The sequence below is a fragment of the Sinohyriopsis cumingii genome, chromosome 10 (genome assembly GCF_028554795.1).
Source record: "Sinohyriopsis cumingii isolate HCF-2022 chromosome 10, ASM2855479v2, whole genome shotgun sequence".
Lineage (NCBI taxonomy): Eukaryota > Metazoa > Mollusca > Bivalvia > Unionida > Unionidae > Sinohyriopsis > Sinohyriopsis cumingii.
Window position 1 is genome coordinate 124297283 of NC_142970.1, and position 26675 is coordinate 124323957.

General features: G+C 34.6%; 1 protein-coding gene across 3 annotated transcripts in view; it reads right to left on the reverse strand.

Moving 5' to 3' along the window:
• The window catches only part of LOC149791147 (zinc finger C2HC domain-containing protein 1B-like), an 84205-nt gene that overhangs the window by 11843 nt on the left and 45687 nt on the right, over positions 1–26675 (reverse strand). For 2 of the 3 annotated variants that reach the window (XM_089973068.1, XM_089973067.1), the window contains exons 7-8: positions 9962–10095; positions 2417–2589 (exon numbers count right to left, since the gene is read on the reverse strand). In XM_089973068.1, the coding sequence (XP_089829194.1) occupies positions 2417–2589; positions 9962–10095 (307 nt within the window). The remainder of the gene's footprint in view (positions 1–2416; positions 2590–9961; positions 10096–26675) is intronic. The other variant, XM_089973069.1, reaches the window with a different exon arrangement.

Below are 26675 nucleotides of genomic sequence, written 5' to 3' on the forward strand. Positions count from 1 at the left end.
ACCTAAAACTATTATTTCACTGTCGATGCACAGGTACTACTGGATGAAAATTGTGAGAACTTATAATGAACATGCACAAGGGAGTTTTGTTTCTCCAAAAGCCTGGTTCTTGAATGCCACCTTGAATGCAAATTATCAGTTGTCTCCCTTTCTTTATGGAGCATTGGTGCAAAAGTGCATCAATCCTTTGCACACAATTCAATCCTACAAGTATAACAATACTGAATTAAGTAAATGTAGAAAAACAATTCAATACCAAGATAGTCACAATCATGAAATAGTGTTGTTCCCAGATTAGTGAGTGTAGAGTGCAGGTTGGCTGTCAAGACAGTGTTGTTCCCAGAGCAGTGAGTGTAGAGCACAGGTTGGCTGTCAAGACAGTGTTGGTTGCCTATCAGGGCAGGATGCTCATTGCTTGTCAATGCAGTGTTCATGTTGCTTCTCAGGGAATGGTTGCCTGTCATGGCAGGATGCTGTCTGTCTGACAGGGCACTTTCTGTGTGGCAAATGGTACTTGAATGGTATGAGACTACATTAAAAAGACCTGGGTTAATTTTATTTTCATCATGTTTGATAAAATTAAATTAAGGTATGGCTTCTTCTTTGCTTACAACTCTTCCCTTTAGTTATATTAAATTAACAAGGCATGACATATTGGTAGCCAGGGCCATTTATGTCATATTGGTAGCCAGGGGCATTCATGTCATATGGGTAGCCAGGGGCATTCATGTCATATATGTAAATGTGTGTGTGTGTGTGTGTGATTTGGATTTGTAAAGCAGCTATAACAATTTTTCAGTCATATTGCTAAAATGTCTGCAGCGTGACAGTTTGTAGTAATATTTAGAACTGGTGGATCATGCCGCTGACATGTAGCATCATGTTCTCCCTAGTCACATATTCCTGACACCAGATCAACCATTCCTAACACTTACCTCTTAATGATGAGTGCCAAGCGTGGCAGCTGCTACTATTATTTTTATATGTCTGTGATATGATTCTGCTGTGGTTTCAACCTGCAACTTTGTGCATCTGCTCTCATGTTAATGAGCAGCCAGAGGCATTCTTGTCATATGCATAGCCAGAGGCATTCTTGCCATATGCATAGCCAGAGGTATTGTTGTGATATGCAAAGTCAGAGGTATTCTTGTCATATGCACAGCCAGAGGCATTCTTGTCATATGCATAGCCAGAAGCATTCTTGTCATATACATAGCCAGAGGTATTGTTGTGATATGCATAGCCAGAGGCATTCTTGCCATATGCATAGCCAGAGGCATTCTTGTCATATGCATAGCCAGAGGTATTGCTGTGATATGCATAGCCAGAGGCATTCTTGTCATTCCTTCATATGCATAGCCAGAGGTATTGTTGTGATATGCAAAGACATTCTTGTCATTCTTTCATATGCATAGCCAGATGCATTCTTGTCATATGCATAACCAGAGGTATTGTTGTGATATGCAAAGCCAGAGGTATTCTTGTCATATGCATAGCCAGAGGCATTCTTGTGATATGCATAGCCAGAGGCATTCTTGTCATATGCATAGCCAGAGGTATTGTTATGATATGCATAACCAGAGGTATTGTTATGATATGCATAACCAGAGGTATTGTTATGATATGCATAACCAGAGGTATTGTTGTGATATGCATAGCCAGAGGCATTATTGTCATATGCATAGCCAGAGGCAATCTTTCATATGCAAAACCAGAGGTATTCTTGTCATATGCATAGCCAGAGGCATTCTTGTGATATGCATAGCCAAAGGCATTCTTGCCATATGCATAGCCAGAGGCCTTCTTGACATATGCATAGCCAGAGGTATTGTTGTCATATGCATAGCCAGAGGCATTCTTGTGATATGCATAGCCAGAGGCATTCTTGTGATATGCATAGCCAGAGGCATTCTTGCCAGATGCATAGCCAGAGGCATTCTTCTCATATGCATAGCCAGAGGCATTCTTTCATATGCATAGCCAGATGCATTCTTGTCATATGCATAGCCAGAGGCATTCTTATCATATGCATAGCCAGAGGCATTCTTGCCATATGCATAGCCAGAGGCATTCTTGTCATATGCACAGCCAGAGGCATTCTTGTCATATGCATAGCAAGAGGCTTTTTGTGATATGCATAGCCAGAGGTATTGTTGTCATATGCATAGCCAGAGGCATTCTTGTCATATGCATAGCCAGAGGCATTCTTGCCATATGCATAGCCAGAAGAACAAGCTGAGGCTCAAGAGCTTAGTAAAGAAATTAAAACCTTTTTTTCCATTTTTAAAATATCTATAAAGAACAAAACAATAATTCAGGAAAAAACAAAAATAAAGCAAAACAAATTAAAAGGATTATCCTCATGCACATAACCAAAACATGCAGTGAATACAAGAACAAGCCAACTAGAAAATACCTCATGGGTGAGGTTTTCTGTCTGAAAGCAGTTGTCGCTATGTTAGAGTTCAAGGTCTGAGCATCCCGGTGATTTTCCACAGTTTGTTGTCTCCTGGTTTGACCTCTGTGAAGGACATGACCTGATTCAACAAGGGTCATGTTGAGATCATCTGCCTCATCATACTTATTGGCCTGGGTTAAGAAAAGGGCCATGATGGCATGTAGTGGTAGAATTATGCTTTACTGGAAGAAGTACACAGATCATGACATCTATTCCATGTTGATATATTGTAACAGTCATTACAGCTGTATATATTTATATAATGTGGCAATTATTACAGTTGTACATATTGATATACTGTAATCATCAATTCATCTGTATATGTTGATATATACTGCAACCACCATTACTGCTGTACATGCTGATATACTGTTACAATCATTACAGCTATATAAACTGATAAACAATAACTATCACTAAAGTTGTACAGATTGATATATTGTTGTTGTTGTTGTTGTTGTTGTGGGGTTTAACGCCATTTTTCAGCACGATAGGCTATACATGGCGGCCAGTATTAATGGTGGAGGAAGAACCCGGAAAACCCCGGAAAGAACCACCGACCCACGAGAAGCTACTGGCAGGCTTTCTCACATGCCCACATTGGCTGAATCTTAGACTCGAACCGCCGCAGACAGAGTGATATATTGTAACTAGGACATTGTAAAGATTGATATACTGTAACTAGGACATTGTAAAGATTGATATACTGTGACTAGGACATTGTAAAGATTGATATACTGTAACTAGGACATCTTACAGCTTGATATACTGTAAATAGGACATTGTACAGCTTGATATATTGTAACTAGGACATTGTACAGCTTGACATACTGTAAATAGGACATTGTACAGCTTGATATACTGTAACTAGGACATTGTACAGCTTGATATACTGCAACTAGGACATTGTAAAGATTGATATATTGTAACTAGGACATTGTAAAGATCGATATACTGTAACTAGGACATTGTACAGCTTGATATACTGTAACTAGGACATTGTACAGCTTGATATACTATAACTAGGATAATTGTACAGCTTGATATATTGTAACTAGGACATTGTACAGCTTGACATACTGTAACTAGGACATTGTACTATTGAGCCTCCTTTCTACCTCTCAGCAATAGACTGTAAGAATTGAATCTATGTTGTACAATTGAGCCTCATTCACTCCTGTTCCTCTCTCCATCTCTCTCTCTCTTTCTCCCCCTCAGCAGCAGACTATGATAATTCCATTTACTGTGAGTAAATAGTTCAAGAAATAAAAATATCAAGCGTAGGGTAGTAGGTGATCCAGTGGGCAATGCCTCTAGTGATAGGGTAGTAGGTGGTCTAAGGGGTAATACCTTTAGTGACAGGATAGTAGGTGGTCTAAGGGGTAATACCTTTAGTGACAGGATAGTAGGTGGTCTAAGGGGTAATACCTTTAGTGACAGGGTAATAGTTTGTCTAATGGGTCATATCTCTGGTGACAGGGTAGTAGGTGGTCTAAGGGGTAATGCCTCTAGTGGCAGGGTAGTAGGAGACAATGTCTCTACTTGCAGGGTAGCAATGGGTCCAGAGGGCAATGCCTCAAGTGGTGGTGAATGCTTTGTTTCTCATAAGCTATATATGTTTGTTTCAAAAAATTCTGTATAAAATTTATATTGATAATTCATATTTCAGTGGGTTTTGTCCTGATAATCTTATGGGTTCCATTCAATCAAAAAGCAAAATATACATGAAGAATCATACTGTTCATTGATATTAACCACCACAATATTTTATTGATATTAACCACTGTACTATTTTATTGATATTAACCACTGCAATATTTTATTGACATTAACCACCGCAATATTTTATTGATATTAACCACCGCAATATTTTATTGATATTAACCACCACAATATTTTATTGATATTAACCACCGCAATATTTTATTGATATTAACCACCGCAATATTTTACTGATATTAACCACTGTAATATTTTATTGATATTAACCACCACATAATTTTATTGATATTAACCACCACAATATTTTACTGATATTAACCACTGTAATATTTTATTGATATTAACCACTGCAATATTTTATTGATATTAACCACCGTAATATTTTATTGATATTAACCACCACAATATTTTATTGATATTAACCACCGCAATATTTTATTGATATTAACCACAATATTTTATTGATATTAACCACCACAATATTTTATTGATATTAACCACCACAATATTTTATTGATATTAACCACCGTAATATTTTATTGATATTAACCACTGTAATATTTTATTGATATTAACCACCACAATATTTTAGTGATATTACTGCAATATTTTTATTGATGTTAATCACTGCAATATTTTATTCATATTACTGCAATATTTTATTCATGTTACTGCAATATTTTTATTGATGTTAATCACTACAATATTTTATTGATATTACTGCAATATTTTTATTGATATTACTGCAATATTTTATTGATGTTACTGCAATATTTTCATTGATGTTAATCACTGCAATATTTTCATTGATGTTAATCACCACAATATTTTATTGATGTTACTGCAATATTTTCAATGATATTACTGCAATATTTTATTGATGTTACTGCAATATTTTTATTGCTATTACTGCAATATTTTCATTGATGTTAATCACTGCAATATTTTCACTGATGTTAATCACTGCAATATTTTATTGATATTACTGCAATATTTTATTGATATTAACCACCACAATATTTTATTGATATTAACCACCGCAATATTTTATTGATATTAACCACCGCAATATTTTACTGATATTAACCACTGTAATATTTTATTGATATTAACCACCACATAATTTTATTGATATTAACCACCACAATATTTTACTGATATTAACCACTGTAATATTTTATTGATATTAACCACTGCAATATTTTATTGATATTAACCACCGTAATATTTTATTGATATTAACCACCGCAATATTTTACTGATATTAACCACTGTAATATTTTATTGATATTAACCACCACATAATTTTATTGATATTAACCACCACAATATTTTACTGATATTAACCACTGTAATATTTTATTGATATTAACCACCACAATATTTTACTGATATTAACCACTGCAATATTTTATTGATATTAACCACCACAATATTTTATTGATATTAACCACCGCAATATTTTATTGATATTAACCACAATATTTTATTGATATTAACCACCACAATATTTTATTGATATTAACCACCACAATATTTTATTGATATTAACCACCATAATATTTTATTGATATTAACCACTGCAATATTTTATTGATATTAACCACCACAATATTTTAGTGATATTACTGCAATATTTTTATTGATGTTAATCACTGCAATATTTTATTCATATTACTGCAATATTTTATTCATGTTACTGCAATATTTTTATTGATGTTAATCACTGCAATATTTTATTGATATTACTGCAATATTTTTATTGATATTACTGCAATATTTTATTGATGTTACTGCAATATTTTCATTGATGTTAATCACTGCAATATTTTCATTGATGTTAATCACCACAATATTTTACTGATATTACTGCAATATTTTATTGATATTACTGCAATATTTTTATTGATGTTACTGCAATATTTTCAATGATATTACTGCAATATTTTATTGATGTTACTGCAATATTTTTATTGCTATTACTGCAATATTTTCATTGATGTTAATCACTGCAATATTTTCACTGATGTTAATCACTGCAATATTTTATTGATATTACTGCAATATTTTATTGATGTTACTGCAATTGTTTTATTGATATTACTGCAATATTTTCATTGATGTCAATCACTGCAATATTTTTATTGATATTACTGCAACATTTTATTGATGTTACTGCAATTGTTTTATTGATATTACTGCAATATTTTCATTGATGTTAATCACTACAATATTTTATTGATATTACTGCAATATTTTATTGATGTTACTGCAATATTTTCATTGATATTACTGCAACATTTTATTGATGTTACTGCAATATTTTCATTGATGTTAATCACTACAATATTTTATTGATTTTACTGCAATATTTTATTGATATCACTGCAATATTTTCATTGATGTTAATCACTGCAATATTTTTATTGATATTACTGCAATATTTTCATTGATGTTAATCATTGCAATAGTTTCATTGATGTTAATCACTGCAATATTTTTATTGATATTACTGCAATATTTTCATTGATGTTAATCACCGCAATATTTTTATTGATATTACTGCAATATTTCCATTGATGTTAATCACTGCAATATTTTTATTGATATTACTGCAATATTTTTATTGATGTTAATCACTGCAATATTTTTATTGATATTACTGCAATATTTTATTGATATTACTGCAATATTTCCATTGATGTTAATCACTGCAATATTTTTATTGATATTACTGCAATATTTTTATTGATGTTAATCACTGCAATATTTTTATTGATATTACTGCAATATTTTATTGATGTTACTGCAATATTTTCACTGATATTAATCACCACAATATTTTATTGATATTACTGCAATATTTTGTTGATGTTACTGCAATATTTTCATTGATGTTAATCACTGCAATATTTTCACTGATGTTGATCACTGCAATATTTTTATTGATGTTAATCACTGCAATATTTTCATTGATGTTACTGCAATATTTTTATTGATGTTACTGCAATATTTTCATTAATGTAAATCACTGAATTATTATTATTTATGTTAATCACGGCAATATTTTCATTGATGTTAATCACTGCAATATTTTTATTGCTATTACTGCAATATTTTTATTGATGTTAATCACTGCAATATTTTCACTGATGTTAATCACTGCAATATTTTCACTGATGTTAATCACTGCAATATTTTTATTGATATTACTGCAATATTTTATTGATGTTACTGCAATATTTTTATTGATATTACTGCAATATTTTTATTGATGTTACTGCAATATTTTCATTGATGTTAATCACTGCAATATTTTTATTGATGTTAATCACTGCAATATTTTTATTAATCACTGCTGCCATATTTTTATTGACATTATCCACTGCAATATTTTTATTGATATTAACCACTGCAAAATTTGTATTGATATTATTGCAATATTTTTACTGTTAACCACTGCACCAATGCAATATCTTCACTGTTAACCACTGCAATATTTTCACTGTTTAAAACTGCAATATTTTCATTGTTCTTTGATTGAAATAAATACCTTAATTCTTTAGCTGTTAAACAGATGAAAAGGAAAATGCATGTTGCAGGTATTAAAATAATATAAAAAATAATGAAAAATAATGTTTTTATGATAAAAACAAAAAGTCAACAATAAAAATAAGGAAAATAGATGGGTTATAATAAATATAGATTTAAATCAGCAATGAAAAATAATCAAGATAAGAAGAAGATGTATTGTGGTGTAGACCTGGGTACAAGATACTGTCGGTCTATTGTATAATACTGTCGGTCTATTGTATAATACTGTGGGTCTATTGTATAATACTGTCGGTCTATTGTATAATACTGTCGGTCTATTGTATAATACTGTGGGTCTATTGTATATGTCTAGTGTAATACTTGTGGGTCTATTGTATAATACTGTGGGTCTATTGTATAATACTGTGGGTCTATTGTATAATACTGTGGGTCTGTTGTATATGTCTAGTGTAATACTTGTGGGTCTATTGTATAATACTGTGGGTCTATTGTATAATACTGTAGGTCTGTTGTATATGTCTAGTGTAATACTTGTGGGTCTATTGTATAATACTGTGGGTCTATTGTATATGTCTAGTGTAATACTTGTGGGTCTATTGTATAATACTGTCGGTCTATTGTATATGTCTAGTGTAATACTTGTGGGTCTATTGTATAATACTGTCGGTCTATTGTGTAATACTGTGGGTCTATTGTATGTCTATTGTGTAATACTTGTGGGTCTATTGCATAATACTGTGGGTCTATTGTATAATACTGTAGGTCTATTGTATATTAATATGGGTCTATTGTATAATAATGTGGGTCTATTGTATATGTATACTGTGTAATAATTGTGGGTCTATTGTATATTAATGTGGGTCCATTGTATATTAATGTGGGTCTATTGTATAATACTGTGGTTCCATTGTATAATACCGCAGGTGTCAAAAACTTACACAAAATAAAGCAAAGACTGATTTATACAAAAAAATGTAAGGAACTAGATTCACTTTCAATAAATGCCTGATATATGTCACTGTGTAGTGTATTATATGTACACCACATACTTTTTAATTGTTGTACTTAAGTCCAGCTGTAAGCAAAATATCTGACATTTTAATAGTCATTGGTATCAACTGAATATATTATCGGTACAAGTTTCTGCTAGCCTTTCCTGTTATATCTTTCTTTCATGATACCCAAACTCCATACCACATGATTTATGGACTCTGTATTCATGATACCCAAACTCCATACCACATGATTTATGGACTCTGTATTCATGATACCCAAACTCCATACCACATGATTTATGGACTCTGTATTGAATTGTGTGTCATGCATGCACTTTTCATGATGTTACAATAATCTTCTTCATGCAGACCAATCTATATCAAATGGAAACAGATGCTAATCTTAACTGGATGAATGAACTCCAATGGAATATGGTGATAAATTATACAAAATTTAAAATTTACATTTTAGAAATTCAAATATATGACTGGTTTCTACTGATACCCCAGGCAGTGTTCTCATGTAAATATTTACATGCAAAACAAATTAAGATTGTTTTAAATATGCACAGGTTTTGGATCTGATTAAATGTTTCTGGAATTAACACATAAAATCTAACATAGTTAATAAAAAAGGGGGGGGGGGGCTTCTACAAAGGGAGACTACCCTATCTAATGACTGACATAAAAGGGGGTATGGGATACAACTATTTTGATGGATCCCTGCAACCTACCTTATAATAAGCTACGTAGGAGCTGAAGAAACAAAATGAAGTCTACAGTATATATTGACAAAATATGTGAGGGTGCATATAATTATAATGCATAACTCTGAAGGGATGTTGAGATTAAACATGACTATTGTATTCATTGGTGGTGATGTGTCGGTGGGTATAACTATAATGGATGACAACTCTATCTATTGACAGTGACATGGGAGAGTGAGTATAACTATAATGGATGACAACTCTATCTACTGGCAGTGACATGGGAGAGTGGGTATAACTAACTATAATGTATGACAACTCTATCTACTGGCAGTGACGTGAGAGTGGGTATAACTGTAATGGATGACAACTCTGTCTATTAGCACTGACATGTGGGAGTGGGTATAACTATAATGTATGACTGAGAAGGAATGCCTAGATCAAACAAGAGCTATTTTATCTACTGATGGTGACCTGTGAGAGCAGGCATAACTATAATCGATGACAACTTGCAGTCTACAAACCTGTTGCTGAGATAGGCTTGAGCTGCCTGCAGGGCGCCCTTTGGGTCCAGTTGAGCCAGTGGTGGCTGCAGTTTTACCACTTCCAGGTGGGGTCCCACGGCCATTACTCACTCCCCCAGGCGTCCTGCTCAGTCCTATATACAGGTAGACAGACAAATAGATTAAGTTCTATAATGCAGTAAATCAAGGGTTTCAAAAAGCTCCAAAAACTAATGTTTCATTTAGCCATCTTACATGCATCATCTCTTCCAACAAGCATGGTTTTCTGATGTACACTTGATCATTCAACCAAGCTAACTTTAGGCTAAGTTTTAAACTTTTAATACATGAAATTCTAACAAAACAATTTACCTTGATTAAAGGCATAAATCAAAGACCTAACCAGAAAGATAACATACATGCACAAAACTCTAAACTTGAATAGAAGCATGAAGCAAAGCACCCAATAAATCACATTCAACCTTTAAAATGCCATTTTTTGTGTGGCTAATTTAGAACTCATACTCTGTATGACCTCCAGGCTATCTGTATAAAAAAACAAGATATGGTCTACTTCAATAATTATCACAATTTCCAGTTGGCATCATTGTGAAATAAATTTTAAATTTGTAACCATTTATTTAAATCAGTTGACTTGACTGCAAAACAAGTCTGATTTGAATCTGACAAATGGTAATTCACAGAATTAGACTTGTAGATAATTAGACTAGCACCCTGGTGAAGTACCATATTCAAGTGTGAAGCACCATATTCAAGTGTGAAGTACCATATCAACTGTGAAGTACCACATTCAAGTGTGAAGTACCATATTTAAGTGTGAAGTACCATATTAAGTGTGAAGTACCATATTCAAGTGTGAAGTACCATATTAAGTGTGAAGTACCGTATTAAGTGTGAAGTACCACATTCAAGTGTGAAGTACCATATTAAGTGTGAAGTACCATATTCAAGTGTGAAATACCACATTCAAGTGTGAAGTACCATATTCAAGTGTGAAGTACCACATTCAAGTGTAAAGTACCACATTCAAGTGTGAAGTACCATATTTAAGTGTGAAGTACCACATTCAAGTGTGAAGTATCATATTGTGAAGTACCATATTCAAGTGTGAAGTACCATATTAAGTGTTAAGTACCATATTAAGTGTGAAGTACAGTAAAACCTGTCTTGAGAGACCACTGCTATGAGAGACCGCCTGTCTTGAGAGACCAGGTTCTCCATGTACAGATTTAGAGATTATATATTGTTATAACCTGTTATGAGAGACCACCTGTCATGAGAGACCATTATGTTTTGGCAGAAGGGGTGGTCTTTCAAGACAGGTTCCACTGTACCACATTGAAGTGTGAAGTACCATATTAAGTGTGAAGTACCATATTAAGTGTTAAGTACCATATTCAAGTGTGAAGTACCATATTAAGTGAAGTACGATATTCAAGTGTGAAGTACCATATTCAAGTGTGAAGTATCATGTTTTTAATTGTACATTGTCAGTGTGTAGATAGCAAAGGCTGAAAATAGCAATGGATGATGGATATTTTGCACTTGTTTCAATGGTGGCTAAATTTAACTGTGGATTAGCATCATCTATATAAATGTAAAAGGTCTCCATGCTAAGATGTCTTCTAACAAATTAATGAAATCTGTATAAATGTAAAAGGTCTCCATGCTAAGATGTCTTCTAGCAAATTAGTGAAATCTGTTCAGCAGATTAGAAAAAGGTGACAGTAAAATTAAAGAAACTCTGGTTCTATAACTTTTCTCTTTTTAGTAAAGTTGGTTATATTTGTCTGTGGATTGGCATCATCTGTACAATACTCTGTTCATTGGCATCATCTGTACAATGCTCTGTAGATTGGCATCATCTGTACAATGTTATGTAGATTGGCATCATCTGTACAATACTCTGTGGACTGGCATCATATGTACAATGCTCTGTGCCAAGTTTGGTTTCTACTGGTCAGACGGCTTTTAAGAATTTGAAAATAGCAATAGCTGACAAATGCTTGTCCAAAGCCAGATGACATACAACAAAGACCATGCCATGAACTCACATGGTCTTATAGCCACATGACACTCAACACCGTGCCATGAACTCACATGGCCTTATAGCCACATGACACAACACTATACCATGAATTCACATGGCCTGATAGCCACGACACAACACTATGCCATGAATTCACATGGCCATATAGCCACATGACACAACACTATGCCATGAATTCACATGGCCTTATAGCCACAACAGCCAACACCATACCATGAACTCACATGGCCTTATAGCCACATGACACAACACTATGCCATGAATTCACATGGCCTTATAGCCACATGACACAACACTATGCCATGAATTCACATGGCCTTATAGCCACATGACACAACACTATGCCATGAATTCACATGACCTTATAGCCAAATGACACCCAACACCATGCCAGGAACTCACATGGCCTTTTAGCCACAAGATACTGAACACCATGCCATGAACTCACATGGCCTTATAGTCACATGACACCCACACCGTGCCATGAACTCACATGGCCTTATAACCACATGACACAACACTATGCCATGAATTCACATGACCTTATAGCCAAATGACACCCAACACCATGCCATGAACTCACATGGCCTTTTAGCCACAAGACACTGAACACCATGCCATGAACTCACATGGCCTTATAGCCACATGACACACAACACTATGCAATGAACTCATATGGCCTTATAATTAGATGACACAAAACAAAGACCATGCCATGAATTCATATGGCCTTATAGCCACATGACACATATAACTATGACATGAACTAACACGACCTTATAATTAGATGACACATAACACCATGCCATGAAATCACATGGCCTTATAGCCACATTCATGTGATTTAGCTAAAGTCCCACTATCCAGGTGAGATTACTCTAACTGCCACCTTGGTGGGCAGAGATAACGTTTGGCTTTTAAGCTAAAAGATTTTAATCTGGGAGGGCTGGATTTGTGAGATAATAGTAGTTCTCCTACGGTATTATGATTATGTAACATATTTGAAGAAGAAAAGGCAAAATGCTTATATACAAGTTCAAGCTGTTTCTATATACATGGCACTCTTTTTAAAAGTCTGAGTTCTCAGGTTTAATGCAATCATGAGATGCATTCCACAGCAAACAGGTTTAATGTCATCATGGGATGCATTCCACAGCTAACAGGTTTAATGTCATCATGGGATGCATTCCACAGCTAACAGGTTTAATGTCATCATGGGATGCATTCCACAGCTAACAGGTTTAATGTCACCATGAGATGCATTCCACAGCTAACAGGTTTAATGTCATCATGGGATGCATTCCACAGCTAACAGGTTTAATGTCATCATGGGATGCATTCCACAGCTAACAGGTTTAATGTCACCATGAGATGCATTCCACAGCTAACAGGTTTAATGTCATCATGGGATGCATTCCACAGCTAACAGGTTTAATGTCATCATGGGATGCATTCCACAGCTAACAGGTTTAATGTCATCATGGGATGCATTCCACAGCTAACAGGTTTAATGTCATCATGGGATGCATTCCACAGCTAACAGGTTTAATGTCATCATGGGATGCCACTGCAAACAGGTTTGATGTCACCATGAGATGCATTCCACAGCTAACAGGTTTAATGCAATCATGAGATGCATTCCACAGCTAACAGGTTTAATGTCATCATGGGATGCATTCCACAGCTAACAGGTTTAATGTCATCATGGGATGCATTCCACAGCTAACAGGTTTAATGTCATCATGGGATGCATTCCACAGCTAACAGGTTTAATGTCATCATGGGATGCATTCCACAGCTAACAGGTTTAATGTCATCATGGGATGCCACTGCAAACAGGTTTGATGTCACCATGAGATGCATTCCACAGCTAACAGGTTTAATGCAATCATGAGATGCATTCCACAGCAAACAGGTTTAATGTCATCATGGGATGCATTCCACAGCTAACAGGTTTAATGTCATCATGGGATGCATTCCACAGCTAACAGGTTTAATGCAATCATGAGATGCATTCCACAGCAAACAGGTTTAATGTCATCATGGGATGCATTCCACAGCTAACAGGTTTAATGTCATCATGGGATGCATTCCACAGCTAACAGGTTTAATGTCATCATGGGATGCATTCCACAGCTAACAGGTTTAATGTCACCATGAGATGCATTCCACAGCTAACAGGTTTAATGTCATCATGGGATGCATTCCACAGCTAACAGGTTTAATGTCATCATGGGATGCATTCCACAGCTAACAGGTTTAATGTCATCATGGGATGCATTCCACAGCTAACAGGTTTAATGTCATCATGGGATGCCACTGCAAACAGGTTTGATGTCACCATGAGATGCATTCCACAGCTAACAGGTTTAATGCAATCATGAGATGCATTCCACAGCTAACAGGTTTAATGTCATCATGGGATGCATTCCACAGCTAACAGGTTTAATGTCATCATGGGATGCATTCCACAGCTAACAGGTTTAATGTCATCATGGGATGCATTCCACAGCTAACAGGTTTAATGTCATCATGGGATGCCACTGCAAACAGGTTTAATGTCACCATGAGATGCATTCCACAGCTAACAGGTTTAATGTCATCATGAGATGCATTCCACAGCTAACAGGTTTAATGTCATCATGGGATGCATTCCACAGCTAACAGGTTTAATGTCATCATGGGATGCATTCCACAGCTAACAGGTTTAATGTCATCATGGGATGCATTCCACAGCTAACAGGTTTAATGTCATCATGGGATGCCACTGCAAACAGGTTTAATGTCACCATGAGATGCATTCCACAGCTAACAGGTTTAATGTCATCATGGGATGCATTCCACAGCAAACAGGTTTAATGTCATCATGGGATGCCACTGCAAACAGGTTTAATGTCACCATGAGATGCATTCCACAGCTAACAGGTTCAATGTCATCATGGGATGCATTCCACAGCAAACAGGTTTAATGTCATCATGGGATGCCACTGCAAACAGGTTTAATGTCACCATGAGATGCATTCCATTTCTAACATGTTCCTTCCATTAATTACTTCTTACAACAAACAGGTGTCTAGCATTTTTTACACTGCCCAGCATGCATGGGGATGGCAATGATATCTGGCCTATTTTACAGATCCCAGCTTACATGGGGATGACTGATATCTGCCAAACTTTACACTGACTAGCTTGCATGGGGATGATAATGATATCTGGCAAACTTTACACTGACTAGCTTACATGGGGATGATAATGATATCTGGCAAACTTTACACTGACTAGCTTACATGGGGATGATAATGATATCTGGCAAACTTTACACTGACTAGCTTGCATGGGTATGAAAATGATATCTGGCACACTTTACACTGACTAGCTTACATGGGGATGATAATGATATCAGGCAAACTTTACACTGACTAGCTTACATGGGGATGATAATGATATCTGGCAAACTTTACACTGACTAGCTTGCATGGGGATGATAATGATATCTGGCAAACTTTACACTGACTAGCTTGCATGGGGATGATAATGATATCTGGCAAACTTTACACTGACTAGCTTGCATGGGGATGATAATGATATCTGGCACACTTTACACTGACTAGCTTACATGGGGATGATAATGATATCAGGAAAACTTTACACTGACTAGCTTGCATCGGTATGACAATGATGTCTGGCCTATTTTACATTTTCCAGTTTGCATGGAAATAATAAGCTAGTTTAAAAACAAAAAGAACCACTACAAAGTTAAAAGTGATACAGATCCTAATGTGAACTTGCACTACTACAGGTGGAAATGAAAAAGGTGTAAATTAGTAGAATTAAACTATTTAAAGATGGTATCAAGAAAAACACAACACATATATAGGAAATACTAAACACTATTCTGCATTATAAAATCTATTTATGTTTAAAAAACTCTTTTTGTTAAATAATTTTTGTGAAATTTATAAGACACTGACACTACTAACAAATGTAAATAACATAATTATTATGTATATATATGGACTGTTATGTACTGAGGACCCGTGAAACATTTTAAATAAAATAATTTAAAATTTCATCAATTTAATAAATTAAAATTGTCAACCCAAAAATTTAACAGATGTTTGCTTCTAACATTAAAACTTCAACTCCCTGCCTAAAATTTAACATTGGTACAAAATTTTGTATCTGTTCAAGAATAATAGTTTTGCAAAATTGAACACTTGAGTGTTAACAATGGGTTTTTAAGTCTGTAACAATGGGTTTTTAAGTCTGTAACAATGGGTTTTTAAGTCTGTAACAATGGGTTTTAAGTCTGTAACAATGGGTTTTTAAGTCTGTAACAATGGGTTTTCTAAGGTTTAAGTCTGTAACAATGGGTTTTTAAGTCTGTAACAATGGGTTTTCTAAGGTTTAAGTCTGTAACAATGGGTTTTCAAAGCTTAAGTCTGTAACAATGGGTTTTCTAAGGTTTAAGTCTGTAACAATGGGTTTTTAAGTCTGTAACAATGGGTTTTCTAAGGTTTAAGTCTGTAACAATGGGTTTTTAAGTCTGTAACAATGGGTTTTCTAAGGTTTAAGTCTGTAACAATGGGTTTTCAAAGCTTAAGTCTGTAACAATGGGTTTTCTAAGGTTTAAGTCTGTAACAATGGGTTTTTAAGTCTGTAACAATGGGTTTTCTAAGGTTTAAGTCTGTAACAATGGGTTTTTAAGTCTGTAACAATGGGTTTTCTAAGGTTTAAGTCTGTAACAATGGGTTTTCAAAGCTTTAGTCTGTAACAATGGGTTTTCTAAGGTTTAAGTCTGTAACAATGGGTTTTTAAGTCTGTAACAATGGGTTTTTAAGTCTGTAACAATGGGTTTTCTAAGGTTTAAGTCTGTAACAATGGGTTTTCTAAGGTTTAAGTCTGTAACAATGGGTTTTCTAAGGTTTCAGTCTGTAACAATGGGTTTTCTAAGGTTTCAGTCTGTAACAATGGGTTTTTAAGTCTGTAACAATGGGTTTTTAAGTCTGTAACAATGGGTTTTTAAGTCTGTAACAATGGGTTTTCTAAGGTTTAAGTCTGTAACAATGGGTTTTTAAGTCTGTAACAATGGGTTTTCTAAGGTTTAAGTCTGTAACAATGGGTTTTCAAAGCTTAAGTCTGTAACAATGGGTTTTTAAGTCTGTAACAATGGGTTTTTAAGTCTGTAACAATGGGTTTTCTAAGGTTTAAGTCTGTAACAATGGGTTTTTAAGTCTGTAACAATGGGTTTTCTAAGGTTTAAGTCTGTAACAATGGGTTTTCAAAGCTTAAGTCTGTAACAATGGGTTTTCTAAGGTTTAAGTCTGTAACAATGGGTTTTTAAGTCTGTAACAATGGGTTTTCTAAGGTTTAAGTCTGTAACAATGGGTTTTCTAAGGTTTAAGTCTGTAACAATGGGTTTTCTAAGGTTTCAGTCTGTAACAATGGGTTTTCTAAGGTTTCAGTCTGTAACAATGGGTTTTCAAAGGTTTAAGTCTGTAACAATGGGTTTTCTAAGGTGTAAGTGTAGCAATGGGTTTTCTAAGGTTTAAGTCTGTAACAATAGGTTTTCTAAGGTGTAAGTCTGTAACAATGGGTTTTCTAAGGTGTAGATCTGTAACAATGGGTTTTCTAAGGTTTAGGTTTGTAACAATGGGTTTTCTAAGGTGTAAGTCTGTAACAATGGGTTTTCTAAGGTGTAAGTCTGTAACAATGGGTTTTAAAGTCTGTACCAATGGGTTTTCTAAGGAGTAACAATAGGTTTTCTAAGGTTTAAGTCTGTAACAATGGGTTTTCTAAGGTGTAAAATCTGTAACAATGGGTTTTCTAAGGTGTAAGTCTGTAACAATGGGTTTTTAAGTCTGTAACAATGGGTTTTTTAAGGTGTAAGTCTGTAACAATGGGTTTTCTAAGGTGTAAGTCTGTAACAATGGGTTTTTAAGTCTGTAACAATGGGTTTTCAAAGCTTATGTCTGTAACAATTGGTTTTCTAAGGTTTAAGTCTGTAACAATGGTTTTTTAAGTCTGTAACAATGGGTTTTCTAAGGTATAAGTCTGTAACAATGGGTTTTCAAGTCTGTAACAATGGGTTTTCTAAGGTGTAAGTCTGTAACAATGGGTTTTCAAAGCTTAAGTCTGTGACAATGGGTTTTCTAAGGTTCAAGTCTGTAACAATGGGTTTTCTAAGGTTTAAGTCTGCAACAATTGGTTTTGAAAGCTTAAGTCTGTGACAATGGGTTTTCTAAGGTTCAAGTCTGTAACAATGGGTTTTCTAAGGTTTAAGTCTGCAACAATCGGTTTTCAAAGCTTAAGTCTGTGACAATGGGTTTTCTAAGGTTCAAGTCTGTAACAATGGGTTTTCTAAGGTTTAAGTCTGCAACAATCGGTTTTGAAAGCTTAAGTCTGTGACAATGGGTTTTCTAAGGTTCAAGTCTGTAACAATGGGTTTTCTAAGGTGTAAGTCTGCAACAATCGGTTTTGAAAGCTTAAGTCTGTGACAATGGGTTTTCTAAGGTTCAAGTCTGTAACAATGGGTTTTCTAAGGTTTATGTCTGCAACAATCGGTTTTCAAAGCTTAAGTCTGTGACAATGGGTTTTCTAAGGTTCAAGTCTGTAACAATGGGTTTTCTATGGTTTAAGTCTGTAACAATGGGTTTTCTAAGGTTTAAGTCTGCAGCAATCGGTTTTCAAAGCTTAAGTCTGTGACAATGGGTTTTCTAAGGTTCAAGTCTGTAACAATGGGTTTTCTAAGGTTTAAGTCTGCAACAATCGGTTTTCAAAGCTTAAGTCTGTGACAATGGGTTTTCTAAGGTTCAAGTCTGTAACAATGGGTTTTCTAAGGTTTAAGTCTGTAACAATGGGTTTTCTAAGGTTTAAGTCTGTAACAATGGGTTTTTAAGTCTTTAACAATGGGTTTTGTAAGGTGTAAGTCTGTAACAATGGGTTTTGTAAGGTGTAAGTCTGTAACAATGGGTTTTGTAAGGTTGAAGTCTGTAACAATGGGTTTTCTAAGGTTAAAGTCTGTAACAATGGGTTTTCTAAGGTTTAAGTCTGTAACAATGGGTTTTCTAAGGTTTCAGTCTGTACCAATGAGTTTTCTAAGGTTTCAGTTTGTAACAATGGGTTTCCAAAACTCAAAACAACCTGAACTGGACAATGTGAGTAGAATTAGATGATTTTTCAAATTAGCACCATTAAAAGCAACCATTAAATGACAGAACCAATAAATTGTTAAAAGTACCATTAAAAACAACCGGTAAAGAATAGAGCCAATAAAGTGTTAAGTACCATTAAAAACAACCAAATACCAAAATAAAATGGAAAATAATTAGTAGTGGGATTGGAATGATACTCAATAAATCAACTGTTCAATTTCTATATGAAAAAAACCCAAAACAATTTCAACATTTTTACCTGTTTCATAGAAAAGAAATGTACATTTTAATTAACAAGCACACATCTGCACAATTCATTATCAATGAAATAGCTATCAGCAAGTACATCATTAAATTTATTAAATTCAGCAAGTACATCATTAAATTGATTAAATTCAGCAAGTACATCATTAAATTGATTAAATTCAGCAAGTACATCATTAAATGGATTAAATTCAGTTTATACAACAACTGACACATGTGTAGGAGACTACAAAATTATTTCTTGCTCATGTATATACCAAAGTACAGGGCTTCTATCATAAAAAACTTCATGTATGTACCAAAGTACAGGGCTTCTATTATAATAAACTTCATGTATGTACCAAAGTACAGGGCTTCTATTATAACAAACTTCACGTATGTACCAAAGTACAGGGCTTCTATTATAACAAACTTCATGTATGTACCAAAGTACAGGGCTTCTATTATAACAAACTTCATGTACGTACCAAAGTACAGGGCTTCTATCATAACAAACTTCATGTATATACCAAAGTACAGGGCTTCTATCATAACAAACTTCATGTATATACCAAAGTACGGGGCTTCTATTATAACAAACTTCATGTATATACCAAAGTACGGGGCTTCTATTATAACAATCTTCATGTATACACCAAAGTACAGGGCTTCTATTATAACAAACTTCATGTATACACCAAAGTACAGGGCTTCTATCATAACAAACTTCATGTATATACCAAAGTACAGGGCTTCTATTATAACAAACTTCATGTATACACCAAAGTACAGGGCTTCTATTATAACAAACTTCATGTATATACCAAAGTACATGGTTACTATTACAACAAACTTCATGTATATACCAAAGTACAAGGCTTCTATTAAAACAAACTTCATGTATATACCAAAGTACATGGTTACTATTAGAAGAGGCATCATCAGGAAAAGTAAAAAATATATGCCATTTATGGACCTTTTATAAGGAAGTTTTGGACATTTTAATTTAGATCTGATCTAACTTTTAGCTAATACATTGCTATGTATCATGCTATACTGATACCTTTTAGTATGATGTAAATATAACACAAAAATGGAAACAAATATTCTTGCATTTAGAGGTATTTCTAGAGGATATGATTTTCTGAACAATACAAATCACTAGGGAGATGGTACGAGAATTTCAGCATCAGACAATTACAGAAAAGTGTCAGCTGTTGTGGAAATAAAAAAAAACAAAATAAAACAAGAGCACATGAACCAGGTCCTCTTGGCAATGATACACTGATGTAAAATATAACATGGTCCATAGCACTGCTACTCAATACAATTTGACCAATAACAATGTTGCTCAAAATGAAATGGCCTATAACACTGCACCTTAATATGACATGACCGATTACACTGCTACTCAATATAACATGTCCTATTACACTGCTACTCAATATAACATGACCGATTACACTGCTACCCAATATAACGTCTGATTACACTGCTACTCAATATAACATGACCGATTACACTGCTACTCAATATAACATGACTGATTTACACTGCTTCTCAATATAACATGTCCAATTACACTGCTACTCAATATAACATGTCCTATTACACTGCTATTCAATATAACATGACCGATTACACTGCTACTCAATATAACGTCTAATTACACTGCTACTCAATATAACATGTCCGATTACACTGCTACTCAATATAACATGTCTGATTACACTGCTACTCAATATAACATGTCCGATTACACTGCTACTCAATATAACATGTCCAATTACACTGCTACTCAATATAACATGTCTGATTACAGCTACTCAATATAATATGACTAATTACACTGCTACTCAGTATAACATGTCTGATTTCAGATACTCAGTATAACATGACTAATTACACTGCTACTGAGTATTACCTGTCTGATTTCAGCTACTCAGTATAACATGGCTAATTACACTGCTTCTCAATATAACATGACCGATTACACTGCTTCTCAATATAACATGGCACATAATATTGATGTTCAATAACCAAGTCCAATTGAGGGAATCTTTCCATAGTGCAGTTGTGGATTATATTTTATATTCATTTAAATTCTGTTTTCAACAATGCTCAGACATAAATATAAACACCTGTTCTCTCTTAAGATTTGGAAAGACAAAATAAATTTTAAAAAATGATAAAGGGGTCATACGTGAGTTGTCTCCCCTGCAAGACTCCAGGGTTGCATTTTCATTGCCAAGAAGGCCTGTCATATACTACAGCCTAGCAAGCTGTGCACATAACTGCTTGTGTGACACTGTGCTTAAGTCAGGGCTCACAATGTTGGATCTGTACTAGCCCCAGTCCTGGGTCTGCTATAATCAAGTCAGGGCTCACAATGTTGGATCTGTACTAGCTCCAGTCCTGGGTCTGCTATAATCAAGTCAGGGCTCACAATGTTGGATCTGTACTAGCCCCAGTCCTGGGTCTGCTATAATCAAGTCAGGGCTCACAATGTTGGATCTGTACTAGCCCAGTCCTGGGTCTGCTATAATCAAGTCAGGGCTCACAATGTTGGATCTGTACTAGCCCCAGTCCTGGGTCTGCTATAATCAAGTACATTTCAGTTGGAGTAGGCATGTCAATGTTTTATAGTCTGATCACTGACAACAAGATAAACCAATCCAGAACAAAATGGCTCAATACCTTGCAATTTAAATTGATAAAAAAGGTTGACTGGAACTAAAATGTAGAATTTCTTGTAATACCAAGGATTCTTCGGAATGAGGTATCTTGCCTTTCAACATCATGTATAAACAAGAGCTCTTCAGGATTAGGTGTCCTGACAGACAACACCATGACTTCTGTGTATTGCAGAAAGGTGAGATAAAACTCACAAAGACAACACCTGGACTTAGGACTTCATCACTGCATTGATGAGTGGTGTCTTATACTAAGTACCTCATCAGAGGACTTCGTTCATCAGCCTACATCTTATACAGAGGACTTCATCAGACTATATCTTATACAGAGGACTTTTACTAAGGTACTCGTCAACTTATTTTTTATACTAAGGTGATATCATAGATTTCATTTATATTATAAGCCAAGTGTTGTCATGGATCTTGTTGCTATTATAAGGCAAGTGTTGTCATGGATTTCATTTCTATTATAAGCCCAGTGTTGTCATGGATCCCATTTCTATTATAAGGCAAGTGTTCTCATGGATTTCATTTTTAGTATAAGGCAAGTGTTCTCGAGGATTTAATTTCTATTATAAGGCAAGTGTTGTCATTGGTTCCAATGCTATTATAAGGCAAGTGTTGTCCTGTATTTCATTTCTATTATAAGGCAAGTGTTCTCATTGGTTCCAATGCTATTATAAGGCAAGTGTTGTCAGGGATTTTATTTCTATTATAAGGCAAGTGTTGTCATTGTTTCCAATGCTACTATAAGGCAAATGTTGTCCTGTATTTCATTTCTATTATAAGGCAAATGTTGTCATTGGTTCCATTGCTATTAAAAGGCAAGTGTTGTCATGGATCCCGTTTCATTGTATCATTGACTTCATTGCCTCACTGTAAGGTTGTATACTCAATGGCTCCCATGGACAGCATTACAGTAATGAGGGTGCATGTGTTTTGGTAATCTTTAGAGTTTATAACTGTAACTCCAATACAACATCAGGCATATGGGACAATACAGTATAACAACTGTGGTCTGACTTACAGCACAATGACTACAAAATACTATGGGTATAATGTAAGAGCAGTCTATCATCATTTTTGCCTTGTAGAACTGTGACCTGTTTTGGCCTATAACTGTTAGTGACCCCTAGTTTGTGGAGGAAGGAGTCTGATAATTAGGGTGTGATAAAGAATGAATACCTGTACAGATCATTTCATGAATCTCATAAAAATTAAATTGATAAGAACTTTAAAAATTGCTTAGTTCCTTAAATTTAACAGTGGGCATCATTTAAATAGTTCTGAATGTACTGGTCCTGATTTGACCATTCTTATTTGCTGAAAGCTATAACCTAGTATCATCTTAGACTGGCAGACTCTTTATATCTCCCACAAGTCCTAAAATATAGAGTAATGATTTAAAACAACAAGCCACTAAGCTTAACTGAATGGCTGAAACATTTTTTGTTTCTTTTGGTTGCTTTTATTTTCATCCACATACAAAACTCATGATAAGTCATACTAAAAATTGGAATGTAATGTCAGTAATCTCTAAGTATTGTATCCACAAGATATGATAGGCAACACTGGATACCCAGTGTCATGATATGATAGGCAACACTGGATACCCAGTGTCATGATATGATAGGCAACACTGGATACCCAGTGTCAAGATATGATAGACAACTCTGGATACTTAGCATCAAGAATAATTGATATCAAACCCATCATGTGTCTGACCCCTTCCCCTCCATAATGGTAGCAAACAAGCCATCTGATTTAGTATACCTTGTCATAATACAGCACAAGAACTGGATTTGGCAGTGCTGCCTTTTGTCTTATCTGAACAAAAATGAATATAGAAAATACTTGTAATAATGTAATAAACATTAAATAATATATATAGAATAACTGGAACAGTAATAACCAAACCCATAAATGTAAAGAAAAACTGTTATCAACAAATGTGTGAAGAGGGAATTGGTTACAGTAAGAACCATCTCACATGCTGAATTCCATTTTTCAAAGAATACTATATTATATTTTGTATTTCTTATACTTTAAACTAAAAGACCATATCCTGCTTACATTTTAAACCCAAAACCCTTCCCTTACATTAAAAAAAATACAAATAAGTTGCATATCAAAGCAAAACTTGAGTTGTCATGGCATTAGGGCTATAACACATCAGGTGCAGCAGATTAACACAGACATGTTGAATGTCAGCAGACTAACAGACATGTTGAAGGTCAACAAATTAACACAGACATCTTGAAATGCAACAAAATTACCACAGACAGGTTGAAAGTCAACAGATTAACACAGACTCTTGAAATGCAACAAAATTACCACAGACAGGTTGAAAGTCAACAGATTAACACAGACATCTTGAAATGCAACAAAATTACCACAGACAGGTTGAAAGTCAACAGATTAACAGAGACATGTTGAAATGCAACAACATTACCACAGACAGGTTGAAAGTCTGGTTACCATATACATAGGTTGAAAGTCTAAAGATCAACACAGGTTGAAAGTCAACTGGTTAACACAGACAGGTTGAAAGTCAACTGTTTACTATATACATAGGTTGAAAGTCTAAAGATTAGCAAAGGAATGTTGAAAGTCTAAAGATTAACAGAGGCATGTTAAAAGTCTATATATTAACAAGTATGTTAAAAGTCAAACCAAAGAAATACTGGTATGCATTCCTCATCATTTCACAAGGACAACTGCAAATAAAAATCTTATGTCAGTTGATTTACTCAAATCTCATAGCCCAGTACATGAAAGAACCCACATATGAAATTATGCTGCTACATGGACAAGTATGAAGTAATGAAGTTATACTGATACATGGAACAATATCCAAATATCAAAGGTATGGAGTTATACTGCTACATGGAACAATATCCAAATATCAAAGATATGGAGTTATACTGCTACATGGAACAATATCCAAATATCAAAGATATGGAGTTATACTGCTACATGGAACAATATCCAAATATCAAATGTATGGAGTTATACTGTTACATGGACAAGTATCAAGGTATGGAGTTATACTGTTACACTGAATAATATCCAAATATCAAAGGTATGGAGTTATACTGCTACATGGAACAATATCCAAATATCAAAGGTATGGAGTTATACTGCTACATGGAACAATATCCAAATATCAAAGGTATGGAGTTATACTGTTACATGGAACAATATCCAAATATCAAAGGTATGGAGTTATACTGCTACATGGAACAATATCCAAATATCAAAGGTACGGAGTTATACTGCTACATGGAACAATATCCAAATATCAAAGGTACGGAGTTATACTGCTACATGGAACAATATCCAAATATCAAAGGTATGGAGTTATACTGCTACATGGAACAATATCCAAATATCAAAGGTATGGAGTTATACTGCTACATGGAACAATATCCAAATATCAAAGGTATGGAGTTATATTGTTACATGGAACAATATCCAAATATCAAAGGTATGGAGTTATACTGCTACATGGAACAATATCCAAATATCAAAGGTATGGAGTTATACTGCTACATGGACAAGTATCAAGGTATGGAGTTATACTGTTACATGGAACAATATCCAAATATCAAAGGTATGGAGTTATACTGCTACATGGACAAATATCAAAGGTATGGAGTTATACTGCTACATGGAACAATATCCAAATATCAAGGTATGGAGTTATACTGCTACATGGACAAGTATCAAGGTATGGAGTTATACTGTTACATGGAACAATATCCAAATATCAAAGGTATGGAGTTATACTATTACATGGACAAGATTCAAAGCATGGGATTATCGTGCTGCATGGACAAGTATCAAGGTATGGAGTTATACTGCTAAATGAAGAAGTAATAGAGGTATGGAATTTTACTGCTTTTCTCTTGGTCATGCAGATATAAGACCAATCTCAGTATACCAAAGACTGTGTTGACTTTTGGTCATGCAGATATAAGACCAATCTCAGTTTACCAAAGACTGTGTTTAATTTTGGTCATGCAGATATAAGACCAATCTCATTATACCAATGACTGTGTTGACTCTAGGTCATGCAGATATAAGACCTATACTATAGTATGCCAAAGACTATGTTGAATTTTGGTCATGCAGGTATAAGACCAATCTCATTATACCAAAGACTGTGTTGACTCTAGGTCATGCAGATATAAGACCTATACTATAGTATGCCAAAGACTGTGTTGACTCTAGGTCATGCAGATATAAGACCTATACTATAGTATGCCAAAGACTGTGTTGACTCTAGGTCATGCAGATACAAGACCTATACTATAGTATGCCAAAGACTGTGTTGACTCTAGGTCATGCAGATATAAGACCTATACTATAGTATGCCAATGACTGTGTTGACTTTTGGTCATGCAGATATAAGACCTATACTAGTACTCCAAGGCCTGTTTCACCTCTCTGCCACACCAACTAATGTTCATATAAGGCCTTTATTATCTCTTAGTCATACAAATTAATGACCTATTTTAGAATTCAAAAGCCTGTGTTGTCTCATAGCCAAAAGGATTAATGCTTAAATTAGC